The sequence below is a fragment of the Sceloporus occidentalis genome, unplaced genomic scaffold (genome assembly GCF_023333645.1).
Source record: "Sceloporus occidentalis isolate IW3139 unplaced genomic scaffold, rSceOcc1.0.p SCAF_8, whole genome shotgun sequence".
Classification (NCBI taxonomy): Eukaryota; Metazoa; Chordata; class Lepidosauria; order Squamata; family Phrynosomatidae; genus Sceloporus; species Sceloporus occidentalis.
In genome coordinates, this window is record NW_028316988.1 from 54677349 (window position 1) to 54688923 (window position 11575).

The 11575-nt window shown below is 44.6% G+C and overlaps 1 protein-coding gene across 1 annotated transcript; it reads left to right on the forward strand.

Annotated features, from left to right (window-relative positions):
* Nucleotides 1–217: 217 nt before the first annotated feature.
* Nucleotides 218–8029, forward strand: NKRF (NFKB repressing factor). The gene is made up of 3 exons (XM_089536756.1): nucleotides 218–486; nucleotides 2582–2721; nucleotides 5333–8029. Exons 1-3 carry the CDS (start codon nucleotides 263–265, stop codon nucleotides 7294–7296), a joined length of 2328 nt encoding a protein of 775 aa, XP_089392882.1. The 5' UTR covers nucleotides 218–262; the 3' UTR covers nucleotides 7297–8029.
* Nucleotides 8030–11575: the final 3546 nt, after the last annotated feature.

An 11575-nucleotide genomic window follows, 5' to 3' on the forward strand; every position in this document is an offset into this window, starting at 1 on the left:
GTGCCCTCCCGGCCGCCAGGTGGCGCTGCGGCGCTGGAGAGACCGGAAGCCTCCTCCGCTGCCGCTCTGGGCGCGCGTGCCTATGCCTTCGGGCGGCTCTCGCGAGACTTGTGCGTCCCATCCCGATTCCCGAGTCCGACCCACGTGAGCCGAGAAGGAAGAAAGAGCGAAGCAGGGCAGGGGAGGGGAGGGAAGGGGGGCCTGGTCTGGCTGCACGTGTGAAGGGCGCCGAGAGAGAGAGACGCGTGTCCGTCGGGGGCCCATGGCCGGCGGAGGGTGGGCCGTTCCCGGCGGGGACCTGCTGGGCCCTGAGCCGCCTTCGGCCTCGGAGCTGGAGTGCTGGCGGGAGCGGCAGGAGAGCGAGGCCCACTGGGCGCTCCGCAGGCAGTTCCTGCTCCGCAACCTGGCCGCCCAGGCCTCCTGCTCCTTCCCGCGGCTGCTGGCCCTCTCCCACGCCTGGGCCAACCACCTCTTCCTGGGATGCAGGTAGGCAGCGAGCGCCCCAGGGAAGTGGGCTGGCCTCCAGGCACACTGCCGCCGCCAAGGTCCCCCTTGATGGGTCGGTGGGTCTCTCTCGGTCCTGGCCCCAGAGACTGACCCAGCGCCGTCTCTTCAGGAGCATCATCAGGAAGTGGGTCGAACCCCAGGAAGCCCATGCTGCCAGCTTCCCTTCCTTCAGGCCGTAGCCATAGGAACTGGGAGACAGGTTGGATACTGCCGGATGGGGACTAGGCTCTGGGAGGAAACGGGGTGGCCTTCCGTAAGGCCTGGCAGCCATTCATAGAAGACACCCAGCAAGATTCAGTCCCTAGACAGGGACTTGTCTGGAAAGAGGCCTTTCCGGGTCCCTGAACACGCCTTTTAGCCATGCTTTCCTTGCCTGGGTTGATTGCTGTTCCGGTCTCCTGTTTGGTTTCAGGATGTATCAACAACATTTAAAATAACAACAATAGTCATAGGATCCAAAGGTACAGAGCTCTTGCAGCAGCTGTGGTCCTCAGTGCCTCTCAGGAGGTAGGATGAAGTCCAGGGAAGCTGCTGCTGCTGCTGCTGCCCCTTCCTTTCAGTGAGTCTCAAAGGTGCCCCAAGACCCCTTTGCCTACTTTTAAGGGTGTGCTCCTTTCAAACTGGTGTTTGGCAAGCAATAGGTTCCCAAAAGATGCTGCTGTCTGTCCTAGGCTGCCTAGTCTTTTGATTTGGTCGCAGTACTTCTACCCGGCGGCCCTTCAGCCCTAAAGGCTCTCATACCCGCTGCCCACCAGATGTCTGGGATTCAGCATTCATGGTGGAGGTGGGCAAGAGGTTAAGCATCCCTTTGCTTTGGTGGCCAAGGAGAGTAGGCCACAAGTGCCAGCCAGAGCTCCATGGACAACGCATGGCAGACCTTGCTCCTTCTCACCTTTCTGGAGGCGGCAAGGGGAGCTTTGCTTGGGCCAGGAGTCCAGCAAGGTGATCAGGCCAGTGGACCCATCCAGACCACAGAGTAGCCACTTGGTGGCCATATGCATTCCAGCTTCACCCCACAGAGCAGGAGTTGGGACTCTTTTTCAGCTTTAGGGCCAGACTCAATTTCTTAGGGGTCACATTCAAGTGATGGTTGGGGCCAAATGGTAGGACCAAAAATACCATTGTATTTTAGCTTCAAGTTCTTACTTGGTGGCACTAAGCCTAAAGAGAGCAACACTTCGAGTTCTTAGAAAGGGAGAAAAACCTGTATAGAAGCTGGAATCCACAGTGACATTGCAGTGAACCAAAGGAAGGCGAGGTCAATCCTCCAGGAGGGCCACATTTGGCCCAAGGCCCATAGCTGCCCACCTCTGTTCTTCACTGCAGAATGATGATTGATTGGTTAGGTTTCCCAAATGCATCAGGTTGCAAGCCAGGATCCAAATTTTTCCTATGTCAAGGAAAAAGGTGTCACTAACTCAGCCACTCATGTCGGCAATTTTGGATTTTGGAATATTTTGGGATTCTGGATAAGGAGGACTCAACCTATATTTCGGATGCAGGAGATCCCATTTTCAGTTCCCAGCGTGTCTCTATAGGGTCATAAGAATACTGCTGTTTGAGATTCTGCAGAGCTGCTAGTCAATACTGAGTGTTGACTCTACTGAGCAGAACTGACCTGCCAAAGGCCTGGCTCTGAGTAAGACAACTTTTAATGCTCGGAGAAAGCCTGAAACACCCAGAACTCCTCAGCCTGCATTTATAGTCTATTCAAGTCATTTCAGTTTTGATCCTGTCCTCTGGGGTATTAGCTACTCCTCCTAATTTGGTGTCATCTGCAAATTTGATAAGTATGCCCCCAATTCTGTCATCTAAGTCATCCCCAGTTCTGTCCCCAATTTTCAGCCAGTATGTATCCATTTGTCTGTGCTGAAATTTTTTGGTAGTTCTCCTTTGGTTGTGAAGACTACCGTTCAGCATGTAACATGGCATGCAAGAAACTGATGCTAAAAACTAAATGTACAGGCCTTAGGCCCTATGCCCACCCAGACAGACTACTGGAGGCCATATAGAGCAGCCTAGGGGGTGCTGTAACTGTAGCCTGTAACTTGTAGTGTCCTTTACTTCAATGCAGGTATGGCTCCCAAGTTATGGAGAAGGTCCTTCAAATGGCTGAAGGAATTGATGTGGGCAAGATGCCATCGTTTGAATTGGTGCCAGGCTCCAAGGCAACAAAAAGGCCACGCTCTGCATTAGATGAGTCTCCTTCTTGCAGTGAGTATCCCAAAGGTTGCTCTTTGGATAGCAGCCTTTGGCAAAGAATCGTAAATGTTTGATACCCAAGTAGAGTGTGTGTGTGTGTGTGTGTGTGTGTGTGAGAGAGAGAGAGAGAGAGAGAGGTCATTTACCTTTAGACAGCTGACTGATATGCCTTGTGATCTGCCAAGAGTGCAGCTGTTAGTATGTTGCACTGGGACTTGGAAGAGGTGATCAGCCTCGTCTCTCATTGGGATGTCAAACTAATTATTTGACTTTGGGTCAGTCTCTCTCTTTCAGGCTCACATACCTCACATGAGAATTGAGAGAATAAAATGTGAGGCAAGAGAGCCATGTATAGTACATAGAGTTCTTTGGAGATGGAAGAAGGTATAAATGTAGATTGAGATCCTGCATGTGGGAGATGACATAGCTGTAAGCTAAGATGACAGCTACAATTTGTCTTCACATCTGAAACCCCCCCCCCTGCCCCAACCCACTTTAAAAGCCAAGCATATAAAGGAGTTCCTGGTGGTGCTGGTGAGTAGGGTATTGAAGAATGACACATCCAGCCCCCTCTAACCAGTGAGCCACAGTGTGGTGAGTAGCACCCTTTCAGGGCTGTGTTGCAAATGTTTGTAATTGTCTTTACAACAGTTTACCTGAGGAGGTAAATTGGCTTACTTATGAGATTTTGTTAAAGACAAAGATGGTCACTTTAATCTGAAAACTCAAGAAGAATTGAATTTGGAAGGAAATAAAATAGACAGGTTTCCATAAAGACAAATTCTAGAATGGTACAAAGTGGACAGTAAATTATATGGATTTGATGATAAAACAGGTGAGCTGGGAAAAATTCTAACAGCGGAATATAAGAAATGGATTGGGAATTTTTACACACTACTATTAAGATGGGACCTGGAAGAAGAAGTGGTAAAAGAAAACATGATACAATGGGCAAAAAAATGTAGGGCACTCAAATTGAGATGAATAAATGGGAACAAACATGAAGAATGTAATGAAATTTACAGTGTCCCAAATTTTGAGAGAGAATTATTACAAATTAGATTTTTGCTGGTTTTTGACACCAGAGAAAATACCAAAAAATTACAAGAACCAAAGTAATTTATGTTGGAAATGTGGGGAAAAACCAGGTACTTTTTTATTGCTGGTGGTCCTGTAAATCTGTAAAGAATTATTGGAGAAAAGTAAATGAGATAGTAAGCAACATTAAGGCAAAGATACGATTGTGCCCAGAATTGTGGGAAGATGAAATAGAAAAGCAGTTTGGCAAGGTACTCTTCTATATGATTACAAGTGCAACTTTGGCTTGGAAATGGAAATCCAAAAACATACAGACTGTAAAGGAATGGTTAATAACACAATATGATGTCATTAAGATCATACAACTAACAACTAAGATACGCAGTTATTAAGAAGAAAAAGGAGGATTGGGATCTAATATTAGAATATTTAGATAAAGATTGGGGTAAGATAGCCACAGTCGGCCTGAGAGATTGAAGATGATAAGAAACAATCACATATAAGAACACAAAGGAGCAATATATGTAAAAGGAAACTAACAATGAAGCAATAAGTGGGAAACGACAAGGAACAGAGTATAACAGTGATAAGGTGAATAAAAGAAGATAGATCACTAAGATACATAGAATATGGAACTACAATAAAATAGAGGAAATTATAGAAGTAGGTGAGATTTTATGGGGAAAAGATTCAAGACGGTCACAAGGCATGAAAGGGAATATCTAGCATTGGTTAAAAGGAAGTCCGGTATGAATGGGATGGAAGAAGCAGTATGAAGATGGGAAAGTATGTAGTTAGAAGGCCTGAGTAAGTGAGAAAAAGGTATGAGGAGGTGAAAGATGCAGAAGTAAGGAAAGAAAGGTGGAAATAAGGAAGAACGTTAAACAGCGAGAAGTTGGGGTAGGCAGGGAAGAAGTAGAGGAAGGGTGAGGGATGATTAGTTGAGAAATGGATGGAGAAGGAACTGAAAAAGTGGAATAGGAAGGATGATGAGGAAGGATGAAGGAGAGGGGAGGAAGAAATAAGGAAGGAATGTGTCGGTATAATGATAGAAGAGGTCTAAGACCAAGGCCAAGAACCAATTATCTGGATTATGTATGGATATATGTAGAAGTATGTAATGTACATATGTAGAAGTATTTAATATTTTATGGGTTTTTTGTGTGGGTTGTTTTAAAATTGAGTGTAATAAAATTTTCTAATTAAAAAACAACTATGTTGGGCAACTGCTGTGGGTCCAAGGTCCTGTTCTCTGCCTCTGGGACACTGGGAGCCAAACAAACTACTGAAAATGCCAGAACAACACTGGAGGTGACCAGAGGTCCAGTTCTGGTTTCAGAAATGGGTACTTTCATTGCTAAACAAGGCTGAAGGTGTATGAATATATTCTTATGGTGAGTTGCCACTCCTGGAGTTCCAAGAAAAGCAATAAGCCTTTACTTTTGGCCAGTAGAAAGGACAGTTTGGAGAATGTAGAAGGCTTGAGGGCCACAAAAACAGTCCCACGGCCACACTTCATGCCATCCCAGCTTTAAAAAGGGGGACAAGTTTTCTTTTAACCTGATAAACCTCTTGTGTTTCACAGATCTTGCAGTTCCAAGGAAGCAGGCTCCCAAATTCCGTGCCAGACCTCGTTTTGAACCCATACATTTTGTAGCCAGCAACACACAAGACAAAGGTAAGGATGAGCCTTCAGAAAACCAAGCACAGGTTGCCAGAGAGAATATCACAACCCAGCAAATCCAGAACTATGCAGATCGGGTTTTCAGCAGCTTCAGTACTCAGGATTGCGATGGTCATTTTTCAAGTTCAATGGGCTTAGGCTTTGGAAACAGCCAGCCGGAAGCCAAGACTGTTTCCAAAAACAAAGACACTTCTGCCGCAAGTGATGTGGAGGCTTCTGGTGAGACTTCTCTTCTCCAGTCTGACTCTGAAACGTTTCCCAAATCAGTTATAACAGCCAAACAGTATTTCATTAACAAACTTGTAGCTGCAGTCCGCAAGAATCTTACTAGTCCTGATGCCGGTGGAGGGCCAGACAAAATTAGCTACACTTATCTTTTGACACGGTCCATACAGGCTTGCAAGACAAACCCCGAATATATTTATTCTCCCTTGAAAGAACTTTCCCCTGCTGATCTTCCCAAGAGCAAAAAGCTGCTTAAAGATGGCTTTGCTTGTGAGGTGAGGTGTCAGAATGTGTACCTCACCACAGGGTATGCTGGCAGCAAAAATGGGTCAAGGGACCGGGCAACAGAACTGGCAGTGATACTGCTGCAGAAGCCTGTGGAGGTCAAAGTAGCACAGCGGAAGTTTAAGAACACCACGCGTGAAGACTTAGTGTTGTGTGAGAGAGGCACAGCGCCTTCTGAATTCCCGCCAGCACTCAAGCAGCTGGATGACTTTATTGCTGCCATCAAAGAATGCACCCCTGGACAGCCAAACTCTGACCCTCAACAAGGCCCCAGTTCAGGAAAACACTGGACGAACTTCGTCCTCACTGAGAATGCCTGTGATGCTATTGGGATACTGAACAACTCAGCCTCCTTCAACAAAATGACGGTTGATTACAAATATGTCCTGATGCCAAACCGCTTGTGGCGCTGCAGTGTCTATTTGCAGGATCATTTTTTAGCAGAAGGGTATGGCACCAAGAAAACCAGCAAGCATGCTGCTGCAGATGAGGCACTAAAAATACTCCAGAAAACCCAGTCCAATGCTGGAGCTAACAAAGCAGTCCAGGTTCAGAAAGTTGGTGGTGCTGCCCGAGATCCCTCCAAAAAGAAGGACTTGAAAGACCTTGTTGTATATGAAAACTCTGGGAACCCCGTGTGTACACTGAATGACACGGCTCAGTTCAATAAGATGACTGTGGAGTACGTCTTTGAAAGGATGACAGGGATGCGGTGGAAGTGCAAGGTGATGCTTGAGAATGAACTAATCGCTGAAGCAGTTGGCATCAAGAAGATTGTCAAGCATGTGGCAGCTGAGGAGGCCGTCAAAGTTTTGAAGAAGACCCAGCCGACTGTTGTCAACAACCTGAAGAAAGGTACTGTTGAAGATGTCATTTCGAGGAATGAGATCCGTGGGCGCTCGGCAGAAGAAGCCTTGAAACAGCAGATCAAGGAAGACAACATTGGGAACCAGATTTTAAGGAAAATGGGCTGGACAGGTGGTGGCTTGGGCAAAAGTGGGGAAGGGATCCGGGAGCCAATTGCTGTGAAGGAGCAGTTCAAAAGGGAAGGTCTTGGGCTGGACGTTGATAGAAGGTCAAAGATCACGAAGAAAGATATTGAGCAGATCATCCAGAATTACGCCTTCTCGGACAGTAAGATTGACCTGACTTTCTCCACAGAACTCACCAACGAGGAGCGCAAGCAAATCCATCAAATTGCCCAAAAATATGGGCTTAAGAGCAAATCGCACGGCCAGGGCCGAGACAGATTTCTGGTGGTTAGTCGGAAAAGGCGCAGAGAAGACTTGTTAGACCAGCTAAAGCAAGATGGCCAGGTTGGGCACTTTGAACTCATTATGCCTCAGGAAAAATAAGGCAAAATTAATTTGTTGGGGGTGTCCAAAACTGAGTTAGAGTTCTCCATTAAACAGTACAGGGGCTGCTGTTTGTTTGTTTGTTTGTTTTGGTAGAATAACTGGGAAGAAAGTTTTACATGTTCCTTTAATTTCTAAAACTTTATTAGAAAAGAACATGGAACTTTTAAATCATAGTTCTGTCCAAACATACATAGTTCAGTCTGGATAACATGAATGCAGTCACCTGTTTTATGAAATGTCTTCAGAGAATGGCTCATTTCCTTCACATTTTACTAGTTTTGTAATTTCAGGAACCTGTCTGCCCAGAGGAAATTGGACACATTTTAAAGAGAGATGATTCTCTTGTCTTTTTGTTTTGCCTCTAAAAATAAGTAAAGCCGGGGGTGGGAATGAAAGGAGATGGCAGTATGAAGAATGCTATATGTACAGATGGTATTAATAAAAATAGATTTTTATTTCTAAATTTTTATTTCTTATTTCTAAGTGGCGGGATCCTTCCTTAGGTCAGAGTGATCATATTCTCCTGGAGTTGGTTATACAGTGGAAAGGAGAAGCCAGGCATAGACACTCATTCTAGACTTTAGGAGAGCAGATTTCAGTAAACTTAGGGAGATACTGGAGGTGATCCTGTGGTCAGGAATAGTAAAAGGGAAGGGAGTTCAGGATGGATGGGAGTTTCTCAAAATGGAGATACTCAAGGCACAATCTCAAACTGTTCCAACAAGGAGTAAAAATGCATCATTGAAACACCATACCTCCAAAGTGACTTGAAGCAGCTTTATTTTGGCTGTCTGTAACAGGCCAATGTGACTGTTGGGTGGATTTGTAATTGGTTGACCAGCTGAACCCAAGGGATGCTCAGCAATAGCTCTTCATCCTAGAGAGAAGTGACTAGTGGGGTCCCACAGAGCTCTGTCCTGGGCCCAGTGCTATTCAACATTTTTATCAAGGATGAAAAAATAGGGGCCATGGTCATCAAATTTGCAGATGACACCAAATTAGGAGGCATAGCTAATACCCCAGAGGGCAGGATGAAAATTCAAAATGACCTTAATAGATTAGAAAGATGGGCCAAAGCTAACAAAATGAATTTCAACACAGAGAAATATAAGGTACTGCACTTAGGGCAAAAAATTGTATTGCATAGATATAAGATGGGGCAGGGATGTAGCCAGGATTTTAGGAAGGGGGGGGGGGGTCCAGACTAAGTGTCACCATTATAATGGGGCTTGGGCATGGCAGCGCAGCAGCACGCACCATTCATTTTTCTAATGGAAGGGGGGGGTCCAGACCCCAAGAACCCCCCCCCCCTTGGTTGAATGATACTATGTGGGAAAGGAATCTAGGAGTCTGAGTACAACACGAGTTAAACATGTGATGTGGCAGCTAAAAAGGCCAATGTGATTCTAGGCTGCATCGATAGAAGTATAGTGTCTAGATCAAGGGAAGTAACAGTGCCACTCTATTCAGCTTTGCTCAGGCCCCTGTGTCTGCTTCTGGGCACCACAATTCAAAAAAGATGTGGAGAAACGAGTGTGTCCAAAGGAGGGTGACTAAAATGGTGACGGGTCTGGAAATCATGCCCTGTGAGGAATGACTTGGAGAGCTGGGTATGTTTAGCCTGGAGAAGAGAAGGTTAAGAGGTGATATGATAGCCCTGTTTAAGTATTTGAAGGGATGCCATGTTAAGGAGGGAGCAAGTTTGTTTTCTGCTGCTCCAGAGAACAAGACCCGGGACAATGGATGCAAGGTCCAGGAAAAGAGATTCCACCTAAATATTAGGAGGATCTTTCTGCCAGTGAGAGCTATTTGATAGTGGAACACACTCCCTTGGAGGGTGTTGAAGTCTCCTCCTTTGCAGGTCTTTAAGCAGAGGCTGGATGGCTATCTGTCAGGGATGTTTTGGTTGTGAGTTCCTGCATGGCAGAATGGGCTTAGACCGGATGGCCCTTGGGGTCATGCAAAAATTGGCATTTTTTGTATTTAAAATGTTGGGTTATCCTGTCAACAGGGCACAGTGGGAGGATGTGTTCAGTATATTCAAAATGCAGCATTGTTACAATAAGTAATGTTTCAGTCTTTGATTGTACAACGTTTGATAGTATAATGTTGCATTGTGCAACTCTTGACAGTAGAACAGGAGGAAATCAGCAGATCTTAAGAATCTCCACTTTATGTCTGTTGTATACATCCAAGGCATCATCAAGTCAAGTTTCAGCCCTCCAGATTGTACCCTAATAATTATAATTAAGGCTGTAGTTTCTGTGGGGCAAAATTGCTGAAAGAACGTTCCCATTGAGACCGGTGGGCCCTAAGCATGTTCATTCACAGCTGGAATTGTGTCCCAGATCTCCAGTCCACAAGACTGTAAGTATGGGAGAAAATGCCATGGTATTTGGGGAAGGGAGGAATCTTTCACCTCTGTAATGATCAGAATTATGCAAAATAAGCAAAGAGCAGCAACACATGCTTAATTTGTGTAATTTGAAATTAATCCAAAAATATGTTAATATCATTTGGCATGGAATGTATTTTTTTGTATCTTTGTGTCACAGAACATGCATGATATTTCAGTTTTTCCTTTATCTGCCAGGCTTCTGCTTTTCAAAATGGGAAATAAAGTAATGCAGTTCTTTCACCTCTATGGGAAGATTAACTCTGGAAGAGTGTTTTCATGCCCTCTTGAACAGATGTATGTAGGGGAGACCAAACTTTGGGGCGGATGGAGCTGGCATCTGGATACTTGTTTTGTTACACAGCTGCTTTTGTGTATGTGTGCTTGTATATTTCATAAGGAACTCAACAAGTAAAAGGCTCTCTCACCACTGTAGCTTGTCTGCTTTGCATGTGGAATATTCTCTGACTTCTCCCTTTCTTCTTTTTTTTTCAGATTAATTTTTAATTAATTGTTAACTCAATCTAATTTACAGTCACAATCATGTTCAATCAAATATAAACCAGAGGTGGGGGATTAAAATATAAATCTTAGACAAATAACTTTTTGCCTTCTTATAAGTCCACCACAAATGAAAAAGGAGCCCTCCTTGACATCTTCAACATTGATTTGAAACAGTCCAGGCCTTTTTTGGCAGCTTAGGTACCATCTACACATCATCTTACATAGGTTTTCTTTTAAATTACTGCACAAAGTAAGTTTTATAGCTCTGGACACATTTTTGACATATATCTGTATGGACATTATGGCCAAAATGTTTGACCCATCTTATCATGTACTCTTTTAGAACCTCATCTTCTGTCTCCAGTTACAGAAGCCCATTTATACACTTAATTATACAGGCATAATCTTCAATAAATAAAACTCTTTTTCTCTAATCTCTATGGCTGCATTTCTCTTGTATTAAATATGTCTTTACGTTGCATATAAGCAAACCAATTAAGAGCTTTGCCTTCCACAAGAATCATCTCTCTTGATTTAAGCTTCCAGCTATCTTGTTCAACACATAAAAGATCATCATAGGTGCGCTACAGACCGTCCTTAAAGGACGGTCTGGCGGCGGTGCCGTTTGTGCCGCCAGCAAGCTACAGCGGATACACCATGCGTCTTGGCGGCAGCAAGAAAAAGAAGCCGCAAAAAGTGGCTTCTTTTTGCGGTGTGTGAGTGACGCCGCAGTGTGCCATTGGTGCACTCGTGACGTCACCTGTGTGCCACAATGTGTGGATGCTAGGCATCCGTTACATCAAAATGGCGGCGCCCGTGTGAACTGGGCACTGCCATTTTGTACGTACTCTGTACCTACAAAATGGCCCGTCTGGAGAGGGCCATAGTATAACCATTTCCAATTTTTCACCCATTCTTTCCTGAAAGGGCTTCCTGTGGTGAGGTCTCTGCTTATAATTAAACTAAACTCATAGGAGATCTTTTCTAATACTGTACACTGATTTTTAAATTCAGCATGTGCATTATTTTTTATAATGCCAAAAATAACCATGCCAAACAAGTCTTAAATTATGCTCTTCAGGTTCCAAAAAACACCTTCAAGCATATCACCTGTTCCTTCAAGCATACAAAACAGGCCTCTTAATACAATTCAACATCCTCAATGTGACATCCCTTCAAATACTTCAACAGGGCTATCATATCATCTCTTAATCATATCTTTTCCAGGCTAAACATACCCAGTTCCCTACGCCGTTTCTCATAGGGCATGATTTCCAGGCCCTTCACCATTTTGGTTGCCCTCCTTTGGACACGCTACAATTTGTCAACATCCTTTTTGAATTGTGCCAGAGTGGACACAGTACTCCAGGTGAAGCT

Coding starts and splice junctions, on each gene's coding strand:
- NKRF (XM_089536756.1), top strand. CDS start 263: ATGGCCGGCGGAGGGTGGGCCGTTCCCGGCGGGGACCTGCTGGGCCCT. Junction 487..2,581: donor CACCTCTTCCTGGGATGCAG/GTAGGCAGCGAG, acceptor ACTTCAATGCAG/GTATGGCTCCCAAGTTATGG. Junction 2,722..5,332: donor AGATGAGTCTCCTTCTTGCA/GTGAGTATCCCA, acceptor TGTGTTTCACAG/ATCTTGCAGTTCCAAGGAAG.